Source organism: Acinonyx jubatus, chromosome C2 (assembly GCF_027475565.1).
Source record: "Acinonyx jubatus isolate Ajub_Pintada_27869175 chromosome C2, VMU_Ajub_asm_v1.0, whole genome shotgun sequence".
NCBI lineage: Eukaryota > Metazoa > Chordata > Mammalia > Carnivora > Felidae > Acinonyx > Acinonyx jubatus.
Genome location: NC_069384.1, coordinates 7,128,022 through 7,143,540, shown reverse-complemented (window position 1 = coordinate 7,143,540; position 15,519 = coordinate 7,128,022). Strand labels below are relative to the sequence as shown.

Below are 15,519 nucleotides of genomic sequence, written 5' to 3'. Positions count from 1 at the left end.
CACTCCCCTGGACTTCCTATCTACTCCCATGTTCCTTCTTTTTTTTTAATATTTATTTTTGAGAACGAGGCAGAGCGTGAGCAGGGGCGAGGCAGAGAGAGAGGGAGATATAGAATCCTAAGCAGGTTCCAGGCTCTGAGCTGTCAACACAGAGCCCGATGTAGGGCTCGAACTCACGAACCAGGAGATCATGACCTGAGGCAAAGTCACACGCTTAACCGACTGAGCCACCCAGGCGCCCCTCCCATGTTCTAACTACAACATGCACGCCATATTAGTTACCAAGCGTTGCTGTAACAGAGAACCATAAACTAAGTGACTTAAAACAACAGAAATGTATTATCTTAGAGCTGTGGAGGCTAGCAGTCTGAGATCAAGGTGTCAGTAGGACTGGCTTCCTCTGGGCTCTGGGTAGAATCCTTCCCCTGTCTCTTCTGGCTTTTGGTGGTGGTCAGTCAGCCATGCATGGTATTTCCTGGCTGACAGCTGTACCACTCCAATCTCTGCCTCCATTTTCACAGGGCTTCTCCCTATGTGCCTTCACATCATCTCTCCTTTGTGCGTCTGGGTCCAAATTTCCCCTTTTAATAAGGACGTAAGTCATTTTATTAGACCCACCCTCATGACCTCATCTTGACTTGATTCAACCTAAAAATACTCTACTTCCAAATAAGGTAATGTCCTAAGGCCCTGGGAGTTAGGGCTTTAACATAGCTTTTCTGTGGGGGCACAATTCAAACGACACCACATGCTTATATCTGCAGATCTATCTCGAGTCTAGAAACTTCTCCCAAATGCCTGAGCCAACTATGAAAAGGAAAGCTGTAATTTTTTGAGGCCTACTGTATCCTAGGCACTGTGTATGCACTTCACATGTGTTGTCTCATTTAATCCATACAGCGTCATATATATATGGCATGTATATGTGTGTGTGTGTGTATGTGTGTGTGTATATATATATATATATATATATATATATATATATATATATATAGTAAGCATCACTATCATCTGTATTTGGGTGTAGCTGCAGGCCAAGGAAAGCCAAGATTAAGTGACTTTCCAGATCTCAGAGCTACAAAATGGCAGAGATTAGAACCTCTAATCTCTGTGGTAACCCCCGACAGATGACTCTCCACCCTAAGCTCTACCCCCATACTGCCTCACTGGTGTCCCACGGGTAACTTAAACACAGAATATACCAAACCAAAATCATCTATCTTAAAATTTTTTTTCTAATTCATTATACATCCAGCCAGCCACTCACGCTAGGTTTAAGCCATTTTCTTTTATTTTTTTTTTCTAAATGTTTTATTTATTATTGAGAAACAGAGAGAGACAGAGCATGAGCATGGGAGGGGCAGAGAGAAGGGGAGACACAGAATCCGAAGCAGGCTCCAGGCTCCGAGCTATCAGCACAGAGCCCGTCCCAGGCTCGAACCCACGAACCACAAGACCATGACCTGAGTTGAAGTCGGACGCTCAACCGACTGAGCCACCCAGGCGCCCCGAATCTAGGCCATTTTCAATGCCATTGTGGAGTCAGACAGGTTACGTGCTGAGCAACACAGTAGACTATTGTGAACATCTTCAGTCTTTCCTTCTTTACTTAGTCCCCTTTGAAAAGCCCATTTTAGAATTTCTGCAGCAACTTAACCAACACATCCTACCATGGCATGGCTTTGTGTTCTTCCCTGGATAATTTTGATAGTGTAGCATGGAAAGGAGAACTCAGCCTCTGGGATCAGACAGAACTGGATGAGAATCCTGGCTCTCCAAATTACTGGCTGAGACACCCTGAGCAATGATCTTGGCTTCCCCAGTTTTAGTTTCTTTATCTGTAACGTGAGAACAACAAATACTACCTACACCATAGGGTGCTTTGTGAGGCTTAAATGAGATAATACCTTACAGACAAAGTGGACAGCCCGGTGCCTGACAACAGTGTGCACTCGATACACAGGAGCCGTCACCATTTCTGTATTTATGATTTCGGTCACACATATAACCCAAGGGCAGTTTCCTCAATCGCTACCCAGCTCATAGTTTAGGACGATAATTAACTTGGACTTTAGGAGTTAAGGTTTAACTGGTTTGGTCGTCTGCTTGCTTGACTTGGTTGCACAGAAGCAATTTAAGTAGAAGCTTATAGAAACACGCTCCATAAGGTAGACACAGCGGGAGCGATCCGTGGGAGTGGTTCGTGGCATGACGAAGTAAAATGAAGGCTTGAGGTCTTACCAACAACTTCTGTAGGTATACGTGAGCACAGGCCTGGGTGGCAGCTCTGGTCTTAGCCACCTGCACAAGTGTTCCTGAGAGAGTTGCTTTGCTTCTAGCTAGGGCTCCATGTTTCCATGTTTAAAGGGAGATGTTTATGATAGTTTTATGTGCCAACCTGACTGAATCACGAGACATCCAGACATTTGGTTAAACATTATTTCTGGGTGTGTCTGTAAGGGTGTTTCCAAAAGAAATCAGCATTTGAATTAGAAGACTGAGTAAACTCGTAGCCTGCCCTCCCCTGTGGGGGTGGGTGACACCAACTAACCCATAAGGACCCAAATGGAACAAAAAGGTGGAGGAAGGAAGAGAGGATTTGCTCCCTTTGCCTGACTTTTGAGCTGGGGCATTGATCTCGGGCCTTCAGGTCTCTGGCTTTCATGCTTTAAGACTCAGACTAAAATCTACACCATTGGCTCTCCTGGGGTCCCAGTTTGCAGACAACAGATTGTGGACTGTGGGACTTCTCAGCCTCCATAATCACATGGGCTAATTCCTCATAAGAATAAAAAAGTGGTGAGGGAGAGGAGACAGAGGGAGAGAGACACACACACACACACACACACACACACACAGAGAGAGAGAGAGAGAGAGAGAGAGAGAGAGAGATTGGTTCTGTTTCTCTGAAGAACCCTAATACAAAGTTCAACTAAGATCAAGAGTCTTAGACTGCCAACTCCTGTGATCCTGTGATTCCTGCTAACTAAATCTGGATGACCATGAACTCAATAAATGCACATTAACTGACCCCTGCACACAGGCCCTGAGCTCGCTGCTCTGTCTGGTGATGAAGAATACGAAAGACATATTCACCAACTCACAATCTAATAGGATAGACAGGCTCAGAAATTATGACCTCTAAGAAGACGAAAGCATAATAGGTTTACCCTCTGCACTTGGTCAGTGAGTACAGTCTTCTATCACTTGGTATTCGTTTGCTTTCAAAGCCCAGCTTGGAGATGTCATATGTGGGAGGAATCACGTGACAGCCATGTGAGCCCTGTCACTCTAACAACTCAAAATCTTGACTTTGCCATAAGCCAGACCAGGAAAGACCCCCGCTGGGCGCATGTTCTTTGTCTGCATGGAGCCGTTCTCTCGTGTAATTCATTCTGTTCATAAAGGATGTCACAAGAAAACGGGCTGGTGAAACGCAATGCTGCAATTATATCAGAAAGATAGTCCCATGGTCCCCTCTATAGCCTCAGTGGACCCTGAGTGTCAAGTCCAGGGATCCTGCGTGGGATGCAAAATTGAGAAAAACAATGCCTTCCTTGTGAAACTTCTCTGTGAAAACAAGGATTATGTTCCCACACGACTTTTTAATTTGGCTGCCAGGAAGCTCAAAGCCATACTGGAAGCATGGCTACAATATCTTGGCCAAGCTTGCGGTCAAATGTGGTCAAAATGGCTGCCTCATTCTTTCACGTGACTTTGGTTTTCCATCAATAGTTTTAATTGCCTCAGTACTGACTCCTAATTTCTTTTTCTTTTTTTTTAACATTTTATTTATTTTTGAGACAGGGAGAGACAGAGCATGAACGGGGGAGGGTCAGAGAGAGAGGGAGACACAGACTGAAACAGGCTCCAGGCTCTGAGCCGTCAGCACAGAGCCCGACGCAGGGCTTGAACTCACGGACCGTGAGATCATGACCTGAGCCGAAGTCGGACGCTTAACCAACTGAGCCACCCAGGCGCCCCTCCTAATTTCTTTTTGATCAGTGGTTTGGTTCGCGTGTCTATCGGTAGCTGAGTTCACAAGGTATCTCACATCCTTCATGGGATTGAATGAATATATGCGTATCGAAGTAAGTATGAGGTCTATTCTGGTATACAGTGTGAAACAAAATAAAGCATGGCAATAAGAGAATTGGTAAGATGTAAAAAAAAAAAAAAGCCATGACGTTGCCAAAAGATCAAGGCTGGTTTCCTAGACAGAGTGGATTTGCCTTGCAGAAGGATCTGTTAGCAGAGAAAGGAAGAAGGGCATTCCATCGGAGGGAACAGCATGGGCGAAGACACTGGGTGTAGCAATGGCAGCATGAGAGCAGAGTGACGGGGTTGGGGGGGGGGGCAGGATGTGGCAGAGAAAAATGACGGAGGCTGCAAAAAAATTTAGGAATCATACCACGAAAGGTACAAAGGAAGCTCCTCTTGACCAGCCATCTCATTCCTCAGATGTTTGTGACATTTGCCTGAATCAGTCATCTGAGCTCTGAATCCCACACTCTCCTGTCAGGAACTACATACTTCATTGTGGATGGGTCTTATCTACTTCTGACAGGCTTTGGTCACTTCCTCTGTGACGGGTACATGAGTTATAAGTGCTCAGTGAATACTTGATGAATTGAGGAGAAGGGACCCAGCACAGAGGGTGTGAGGAAGACACAATACCAGTAATTCCAGCCATGGGTGTTTGGGCGGCAAGAATAAAGGGGTCTTAAATCACATAAGAGCTTGTATTCATGTGACTGAAACACAGTAAGCGCTCCGTGAATGAATCAATCAATCAATCAATCAATCAGTGAGTGATGAAGCGAATGTGGCAATTCTTGATTTCCGAGACTTCTGATCACCATGAGTGTTTGTGCCCCGGGTGGCTATTTAGAAAATAAAAGTAGAAATGTTTGAAAAGCCCAGTGCTTTAGCACTCATGTTAGGGAATAAAAACAGAAAAGGGAAAAAAATCTTTCAAAATGATGTAAGCTGCTAAAACCAGAGGTCCCGTTGCATTTTGGTCAGCATTTTGCAACTTTTAAGAACAGTGGACGAAGACTGTGCCTTCCTCTTTGTTAGCCCTGCTGGTTAGCACATCACCAAGTACACTGTGAATACCTCAAAAGTGACAGTGGCTGCCAGAGGGACACCTGGTACACAGAGGGACAGCGTCCCTGATGGCAGGTGCTCAGTGAGGCATCGTGAAGCCCAGGCTCTTTAGAATACTAGCTCCGTGGGGCACCTGGGTGGCTCAGTCGGTTGAGCGTCTGACTTCGGCTCAGGTCATGATCTCACGGTTTGTGAGTTTGAGCCCCGCGTCGGGCTCTGTGCTGACTGCTCAGAGCCTGGAGCCTGCTTCCAATTCTGTGTCTCCCTCTCTCTCTGCCCCTCCCCTGCTCATGCTCTGTCTCTCTCTGTCTCAGAAATAAAAAAAAAAAAAAGTGCACTCCAGTGGTGCAGTGGGGACCCATTTGTTTCTGAACAGTGATCTGTGTTTGCAGAATTGGGGAGGCAGACGTGGAAACACCTGGAAGTTAGATTCCTGCATCGTACCACAGGTGTCTTGGCTGTTGTTAGGAATGCAGCCAAATGCCTACAAGCCTCATACTATGATTCAGTTTGTCAGAATGAATCTCAGGCTTCCTCTTCTCCCACGCAGCATTTCGTGCCTTTAACGGTCCCGGGTTTTCCTATGGATGAAGTGATGCGTGGTCTTTGCAGATTTTATTATTTTATTTTATTTTATTTTATTTTATTTTATTTTATTTTATTTTATTTTACTTTATTTCATTTTTTATTTCATATTATTTTATTTTATCTTATTTTATTTTATTATTTTTATTTGAGTATGTTTGACACACAGTGTTACGTTAATGCACCACCCATGACAGGTCCCCAAAATACACCCTAAGGGAGAAGAAGCTTTAGGAAGACAAAATTCCTTCCCCCCAAACGGGTGACTCTTCATTTTTCAAAATTGTTGGGAACATCATTGTGAAACTATTGGTTATTTCTTCCCGGCCACCCATGCTTCTGAAAGTAACACAGCACGTCTTTATCAAAAATAGGTAAAAACAGGTACCTGTGTTCAGGTAAAACTTATTCAGTGTCTTCTATTTAGATTAGAGCTTCTCAAACCATGTTCTGCATGCAAGTCACCCAAAAAGTGTGCGAACCATGTGGCCTCCTCAACCCTTCCCACATCCAGGTTCAGGAAACTTGGAAATGTGCATTTTCGAATCACAAGTCTCCCGGGTAATCCTGATGCAAGTGGTTCTGACTGTACCCGGAGAAACTTTCTCCAGTCAGTGTCCAAAGCCACCTGAGCCAACCAACAACGTGCCGTCTCACCAGGCCACCCGTGTCCACCTCCTCATAAGACAGAGTTCACGGAATGACACTGTGAGCTGCCACCGTATAAGGAACAGCCCAACCCCACAAGATGGAGACTTACACCTACGGACATGCACACCAAATAGACAGACAGACAGGTAGATAGATAGATAGATAGATGATAGATAGATAGATAGAAATGTATAAATGTGATTTATTGTCTAACGTGTACTTTGAGAGGGAGAAGCACGCATCAACAATTTTTCCAGGACAAGAGGCATGAGCCAAGGCTTTCCAGAACGTCTCGTGGTCTCACTGAGGGTTGTTCTCATGACTTCCTTGTTCCTCCCCTACGACAAACCGAGGAATACATTTTTCTCTCGACTCAGAATGAACTGCCGGGCCATTGCTTTCCTTTTTATCCCATGAACGCTTAACCACGTACCGAATGAGGCCTTCCCCTTCTCACTGACGCCTGCTGACACTGCCACCCGCCTTTTGCAACTGTGCAAAGGTTAAAAGTTTGCATTTTAAAGGCAGACGCTTCAGGGCGCCTGGGTGGCTCAGCCCATTGAGCACCCCGACTCTTCATTTTTGGCTCAGGTCATGATCTCACGTCTCATTAAACGGAGCCCCGCCTCGGGCTCTGCGCTGACAGCACGGAGCCTGCTTGGGATTCTCTCTCGCCCTCTCTTTCTCTCGCTTTCTCAAAATAAATAAATAAAAATAAAAAATAAAATAAAATAAAATAAAATAAAAGCAGATGCTTAGAAATAAGTATTTTTTTCAGCAATCTTTATGACTTGCACGGATGAGCGTCAGTCCGTGTGTTTAGCTAGAGGGAGACACACATGCCAGGTGGAACCAGGTTTGGAAAACTCTCTCCGTGGGCAGAGCATTCAAGGCCCAAGATGTGCCTGAACGAGGTGCCCGGGTCCAGGAGCCAGGGCTGAGCTGCAGACGCCGCAGCTGGACAGGGCTGTCCCCGGGTCCTGCAATCTCACGGCCACATTGGGGAATTCTCTGGACGGTGCAATGCGGCCGTGTGGGCGGGCGTGAGTAGGTGTGGGTGTGGGCGCGTGTGTTCATCTGTGTGTCTGTGTATGACCACACCTACTTGAAGCTTGACCAATAACTGAAAGGCTGACGGCTTGCAAAATCAGCCACAGCTCTCTTACAAACACTATCAACCGAATAACTGCCTGCGTTTGGTATGAAGCAACTGAAGGAGGGAAGAGCTGGAAGAGGCCTTTCTTCAGGGGATGAAACCAATCTTTGCACAAAAACGTCAGTATGAGCCAATCTGCACGACCGTCAGTTCACCCAACCAGCTGACATTTAATGAGCACCTACTATAAACCGGGAACGGTGCAGGGGGGGCTCTGACTTCATTGAATCGGTCCTTTGCCTCTTCCCCGTATAAACAGCTCTCCTGATCTCTGAACATTTTACTCAAGGTAGGAAGCGTCCAGTCTGTCCCTCGTTGGCAATGATATTGACGCCATTGAAGCACATTGATAGCACAACAGAAACATGACCCCATCCATATACAGTGTGAGCGCATCACGTGTTACCTCCTGGGCCGGTGAGGCTCTCAGGAGCCAAGACAAGAATCTTCAATACAGGCCTGTCCTCAGATAGATTCTCTGGTCTTAGAGAACTAACAAAAACTTCGTTTTGCCTGACTTGAAGAAACGACACTCTGAAGAAACAAGGCTAAGGCTGAGAGGGGTGTGTGGGTGGGTGCTCTTTGGGTCTGTACCTCGTCCTGTTCACATCCAGACAGCGTCCGAGGCAATGGCGTCCCTGCCCCCTTCTCCTCCCCAGGAACTCCCCTGCTCTCCAGCCTTTTTTAGGTACCCCACGTCCAGGACGCGTGCCTCAGACCATCTGCATTTCCGTATGGTTCCCCCATACGGAAACCTTTTGTGCGACGGCCCGGGATCGAGTCCCGAGTTTCGGGTCAGCAGCTCGGGGGCTATGGTCAAACCAAAAGGGGGGAGCTTCCGTACAAAAGCCAACTGCCTTTCAGTCAACATCGAAACCTGTTTTGTCCCCGTCATCGGGCACACGTGAGACTTCATGTCTGCTGTCTCCTATAAAGGTTTCACAACATGCCTCTGAGGTGGCCCCAAAGGATGATGCCTTTCGTATCAGGGCATCAAGCAGTCTTGCTGAAAGCCACCGCCCAGCGACCACCCTGGGGAGCAGCCCGGGCCACGGACCCAAGCCAGACGTTCTGCCAAGTACCGCGTGCTTTGCACTCTATTTGGAAGGTGTCGGAGGTCCGTGAAAGTGGCCGCGTGCAGGAGAAGGGGCAGTGGGATGAGACGCACACCCTGAGCGGATCTGAGCCTGGGGCCACCCCGCTTCACGGAGGTGAAGGTCAGTGACCCCTGGAGCAAGACGGAGTCCAGTCTGCGCGGACCTCGCTCGTGCACTGGCAGCCTTTCGTGCATTCTCCCCTCGCTTGGTGTTCATGGAGAACCTACCTCAGGCCAGCCCCGTACTTGGCCATGGAGGTTGGGCCTTTCCGGGGGGCTTGCGCTGTACTGAGGGAGGAAGCCACTGTGAATGGACAGTGGAGTGACAGCCAGGAGACAAAGAGGGCGGAGGGGGTTGAGGTCAGCAGGTAGAGTGGGGAATGGCTTTCGGCGGGGCCTTCAGGAAAGGCCTCTCCAAGGAGACATTTGCACCGAGCGCTCACGAAGGACAGAACTACCTGGAACCAAGGGTTTCAGGCTGAAGTGACCCTGATTCCAAGCCCCTGAGGCCAAGCCACAGGGTGACCACATGGCTGCAAGGAGTGATAGAGGGGAGCCCACAGGGGCCGTGTTAGGAGCCGAGATTTAACCCAGCAGCTAACGGAAGAGAACCAGGGCAGGCAGGCCCGTCTGAACGCGGACTTGGCCTCCTGTTAACAGTAGTCCCCGGGAGAAGTTAGTTGATCCCTGGGAGCTCCATTTTCCTCGTCAGGGAAATTGTGATAAGGATTCCTATTTTCCAAGGGGCGCCTGGGTGACTCAGTCGGTTAAGGGTCTGACTTCGGCTCAGGTCAGGATCTCGCGGTCCGTGAGTTTGAGCCCCGAGACAGGCTCTGTGCTGACAGCTCAGAGCCTGGAGCCTGCTTTGGATTCTGGGTCTCCCTCTCTGTTCCTCCCCCCTCATGCTGTCTCTCTCTCTCTCTCTGTCTCTCTCTCTGTCTCTCTATCAAAAATAAATAAACATTAAAAAATTTAAAAAAAACCAATTCCTATTTCCCAAGATATCACGAGATGGTGCCTTCACACTGCTTACCCAAAACCCTGACACCTGTTAAGGACCCACAAAGCAGTGACGGTGTCTGTGGTAGTTTTGGGTTTCTGCAGCTCGTTTCCTCTGAAAAGTCATCTTTCCCATCACCTTCAGTTTTTTGCTAAACAAGTAAGTTCGTGGCATTTTCCTCAAGTTCAGGGCTATTGCTTTGGTTTGAGTTTAGAATTACTTCTGTGGCAAAGAGTCATTCTGGTTCTCAGAATCGGGACGACAGGCCATGGAGAGCTGGAATTTTCGATTTTGAGCATGGACCATGATGCCTCCCAGCTTTGTATTTTGCCAGCTGAGAAGTCTTTTTCAAAAGCATACCACGTAGGATGAAAATGTAGCACTTCATGCAAAAACAAGGATATTTAAGAGGGGCCCCTGGGCGGCTCGGTCAGTTAAGTGGCCGACTCTTGGTTTCCTCTCAGGTCACGACCTCACGGTTTGTGCGATCGAGACCTGCGCTGGGCTTTGCGCTGACAGCGCAGAGCCTGCTTGGGATTCTCTCTCTCCGTCTCTCTCTGCCTCTCCCCCACGTGTGCTCTCTCAATCTCTTTCTCAAAAATAAATAAACTTTTTTTTTTAAAAAAAAGAATATTTACCACCAAATAATCTCAGAGAAAGGGCACTTCTTCCCCTGAAAGGTCATTTTTCGTAGGTTTCCATCCTCTCTTTGTCTCTCACGCGCGCACACACACACACACACACACACACACACACACGCACAGACACGCACATGCACACTCAGTGGACATTCCACCACAGGTGGACAGGCTCCTGCTGGCCTGCGTTTACAGTCACTCCCCCAGGCCATGGAGGGTGCTGGATGCCAGAGGCAGGCAGGCCAAGCTCGACGGCACCCCAGGAGCATCTGACCTGCTGGGACGATCACTCTGCGCTCGTTCGTGGTCATGTTTGGGGGCGGAATGTGCTTCTCCTCCATGTAGCTGCCATAATTCATGCCGACGGTGTCTGGGGCGCCTGCCATCTTCCCGCCTTTGGCCATGCTGCATTCATCCGGGGAGTTTCTGAAGGAGAAGAAGATACATTCTTCCATTATTGCTGCCACCCGGCCTGCCTGTGATACACAGAGAGAACGGAGCAAGGGTGCGGTGGAGAGAGGCGGACGGAGAAGGGAGGAGAGTCAACGGGCAAATACGGTGTCTGCTCGGGGCTGAATGGCCCTGTCCCCCCAAAACTCCTTTCCTGAAGCCCTGACAAATGGAACGGTATTCAGAAGTGGGGCCTTTGGCAGGTGATCACATGAGGTCACAATGGCAAGGCCCCCATGATGGGATCAGTCCCCCTACAAGAAGCAGAAGGGACCCGGGGACTCTCCCTCTCTGTCTCTGCCACTGAGGATACACTGAGAAGGTGGCCGTCCACAGCCCAGACCCTGGGCCTCGCCAGCACCTTGACCTTGGACTTCCAGCCCCCAGAACTGTGGGAAATAAATTAATAAATTTGTGTCACGTAAGCCCCCCAGTCTGCGGCATTTAGCTATGCCAGCCCGAGGGGACTAGTGCACTGCCCACCCTCGGCTGAAGCCCGGGGCGGCCTGGAGGGAAGCAAGTTGCCAGCTGGCTTCTGTTTCTTAAGCCAGAGCCTTCTGAAACTGTCATGTCAAAACTCCACTGGTGACAGCTCTTTGGAAACACTTGCAAGGAACAGTGAACCGCCACGGTCCTGTCTCCGTGACTGTAAACAGGCCATGTACCGTATGCACAGAGGTGACCCCAGCTCGGACAGCTGGGTTTAGCCTCCAACGACATTCGCCTTCAAAACCTCAGAATGAAATCCGTGTGTTCAGTTTCAACTCCCTATAGCCAATCATGAGATATGGAGCTTTGGAGCCTCACACTGTCCCTAGCCGAGACACTGGCAGGCGGGGCAGAGACGGGGGCAGACCTGGCAGCCTGGGAGGTGGCCGGAGAGTGGACTCAGCTGCCCCTAAGGGTTGGGATGGGGTGTGAAACCAGCTATGAGGACGGATGCAGACAGGAGTCAGCCGCTGGCCCTCTGACGACCACTCACAGGGCCACTACCATTAGGAAGGCAGCGGCAGCCATTTGGATAAAGACAAACCCTGCCTTCTTTCTGGAAAAAGAAGAAAGGGACCATAAATATATGATGAAATCATATCTAACAGGGAAACCCCCCAAAAGGAAAATCCAACGCAACCAGGAAATAGAAAAATATGTCAATGCCTTTTAGAAGGTTAGCCCACAGGTCATTAACTTCGAGACCACTGTAGATGAGGGGCCTTGATAGTTGGGTTATATCTTCTAAGGTGGGTTTCCAGAAATTGCCTCTCAAGCTCTACCCCACACAGGATTTTCCTACTCTTGGGAATCTCCAAAACTCCACTGCATGTTGGATTCCCTCCCAGTGTCTAAGGCGTTGAGGTTGTGGGCTCCACTCCAATGAACTTTTCTTCGTCTCCTCCACACCTCACTAGTTGAAGCTCTGCATCCAACTTGTGGAATCATGGAACCATGGGCCTGGCATGGCCTTGACCTTCAAGCTTGAGAACATCAAAACCATTTGAGCCAGAAGGGCACTCTCTGGGTGGGACAGGCCTGGAGTGGGATGGAGAAGGTCATTCGGGAGCCAAAGGCTTGGCAGGGGTGTGGACAGGAAGGGCAGACCAAGGGAAAGAGTGCCCTGGAAAAGAGGGAAAAGAGTTCATTCAGCATCCTAGATCACTGAAAATACACACAGACCTGGTGCTGATGGAGAGAGCTCAGGGCTGACAGCGAGGAAGGCGTAGGTACATCTACAGATAAAGATCATGGTCAGGGTCACAGGATTAAGGCCCCACCACAGGCCTGGAAATACATGGCCATGTTTCACAGCATCCCCACAGCTGTACTAACACGAAGGAAATTTATAAACAATAACAGTCTGAGTTCCCATGGTGCAGACTCTCTAGATTTCCATCACTGCCTACACATGCATTATTTCCTCCTGATGCTACTTTTCCTGGCTGCAGACACTTATCTCTAAAAGAACCATCCTAATATCACAACACGGAATGTCTTCACTTGACACTTAGTTTCCTATCCCTCTGGAAAATTCCAGCAGTTGAGGGGAAGGTGTGTGTTTTGGTGTATTTTCCTCAAGGAGAGGAGTTACTAGGGACTAGGGGACAGTCTAACAGATTTGGTTCTTCAAGGAACAAGCTTTAGATGCTGTTCAGCAGATGACCATAACTCTGGCAACAACTACAGAGTCTGGGATGAGCGCTGCAAGTTCACCCATTCACTCATCCATCTAGACCATTTTTATTGAGTGCCTGCTGTATACCAGGCACCATAAGTTCTCTCTTCTCCAGCAGGACAGGTAAGCTTTCCCATTCACCTTCCATTGAAAACCAAACCCCAGAAAACAAAAACAAGAAACAAAACAAAAGCAAAGCAAAAACAAAAAACAGAAGCAGAACAAAAACAAAACAGCCCTCAGACCCTATTTTCAAAAGCTGTGCCTTCAAGACAGTTGAAAAAAAAATCATCTTTTTTTCCATTGTATTTTGTTTTAGCTTCAGGGGAAGATAGAATGGAACCAGGTTTTTGATCATTTCCAATAGTTTCGGTAAAAAAAAGCTCTAAGGGAACTCCGGCCCCAGAGAGGGGAGAGGGTCACCCCCCAGGCCACTGACAATGCTGGACTCCAAGCAGGTTATCGATACACAGTGGCCACAAGAGCCCCGGCTGTTCTGTTCTCACTTGCCAGGCATTTCCCCTGGTGTATTCTCTTGGGAATTTTAACAGACCAAGAGGAGCACACGGAAGTGTGGGCCCTGTCCTGAGAGCCTAACCATTAACAGTCCTCACAATAGCCTTGGGGGGCAGGTGCATACATCACGTCCATTTTTCAGAGGCGTAAGCCAAGTACACAAAGGAGAAGGGCCTGCTCAGGTCGCAGAGCCAGGAGAGGTCAAAACTAAGACTTGAAGCTGGGCAGCCTAACTCCCCGCCCCTGTGCAGAATGCCCCCACCAAGTCAAGGGAAGATGCTGTCCCTACAAGGTGAAATAAACCTGAACTTCAGAAAGGCGTTGACAACTCCCTGACCACGTGTTACTCTGGTTTAAGCCATGTGCTGCAATATTTGCACAATTCCTATTCTAGGGCATCACTGTAGCCCCAGGGCAGGTTCAATCCCAGGCACGGCGTGTGTGGGACCCAACGAAGGACACATATAAAAGAAAAAAAAACCCTAAGTAAGAAATAGAGGCAATTCCAGGAGAAGAACATTTTTTTTCAGAGGATACATCTATTATTTAGACCCTGCTTTATTTAAGGAAAAAAAAAATCTCAACCTGATTCAGAGAACTGGAAAGTGTATTTTTAAAAGTCTCACAGTAAATACATTTTCAGTTCTTAGCGCAGGTGTGAGAAGAAAAGACCCACACTCTGCGGAATCTGCCTCCCGGCTTATGGCGCTTGCAGCTTCACCGACATTGTGCACGCCGAGGCTTGTAAGTCATCAAAGAGAAACTTCCAGAAACAGTTTGGTACTCCACCGGCAGCAAGCCCTGCCAGGAACAGAGGATCATGTGATCTCTACGCTACCATGATAAGGGTTTGGGTGTTCAATGTATCGCTTTTGAAATGCACATAGCAAAGGGCATCCCTTTCAATGCTGTATTCTTAGTATTTACATACGTGTTTTCTAGCAGTTTCTGTGAAGATTCTAAGGTGACTCATTAGATGCTTGCTAAATGGGTCGTCATTTATATGAAATATGAAATACGAAATGCTTTGGTCTTATTGTTTGGGGCATGAATTTCTTTATTGCAAGTAAGGCATCCTTCAAGACATTTCTGTCAATGATGCTTTTCGGGGCATACGGAAGTTATTATGCAAACCCAAATCACAACGAGATGTCACCTCACACCTATCAGGAGGGCTACTGCGAAAAACAAAAGATGACAAATGTTGGCGAGGACGCAGAGAAATCGGAACTTTTGCATACCCTTGGTGAGGATGCCAAATGGTACAGCTGCAATGAAACGCCGTGGGGAGGTCCCCAAAAGTCTTTTTTAAAAGACAATCATATAGGGGCGCCTGGGTGGCTCAGTCGGTTAAGCGTCCGACTTCAGCTCAGGTCACGATCTCGCAGTCCTTGAGTTCGAGCCCCGCGTCGGGCTCTGGGCGGATGGCTCAGAGCCTGGAGCCTGCTTCCGATTCTGTGTCTCCCTCTCTCTCTGCCCCTCCCCCGTTCATGCTCTGTCTCTCTCTGTCCCCAAAATAAATAAACATTAAAAAAAATTAAAAAAATAAAAGACAATCATATGATCCAGGGATCTCATTTTTGCATATTCATCCAAAACAATGGAAATCCAACTCTCAAAGCGATATTAGCACTCCTCTGTTCCTTACGGCTAATATTCCCGATGATCAAGGTGTGGAAACGAATGTCCACGGATGGCCCGGTGGGTGAAGAAACTGTGGTACATGCAACAGTGTACTCATCCTCCTGTAAAAGAAGGGAATCCTATAACGCACAACAACGGCTGGGCCTTGAGCACGTTATGCTGAGTGACATAGATCGGTCACCGACGAACAAAAGCCGGTTTCCACTTCACGTGAGGTATCTAAAGTAGTCACATTCAGAGAACTGAATAGTGGGACAGTGGTTTCCAGGAGCTTGGGCAGGCGGGGAGATGGGGGGTTACCAACCAGTAAGCATAAAGTTTCAATCAATCGAGATGGAAAAGCTCTCGAGACCTGCTCTCCAATATTCTAGCCTTTGGTCAACAATAATGTGTACCTCAAACTCTGTTAAAAAGGTATAGATCGGGGCGCCTGGGTGGCTCAGTCGGTTAAGTGTCTGACTTCAGCTCAGGTCACGATCTCGCGGTCCGTGAGTTAGAGCCCCGCGT

The 15,519-nt window shown here is 48.1% G+C and overlaps 1 protein-coding gene across 11 annotated transcripts in view; it reads right to left on the bottom strand.

The window, feature by feature from the left end:
• Positions 1–15,519, bottom strand: part of ERG (ETS transcription factor ERG) — a 265,893-nt gene that overhangs the window by 32,735 nt on the left and 217,639 nt on the right. For all 11 annotated transcript variants that reach the window (XM_053220550.1, XM_027041609.2, XM_027041610.2 and 8 more), the window contains one exon: positions 10,510–10,661. In XM_053220550.1, coding sequence (XP_053076525.1) covers positions 10,510–10,661 — 152 coding nt within the window. The remainder of the gene's footprint in view (positions 1–10,509; positions 10,662–15,519) is intronic.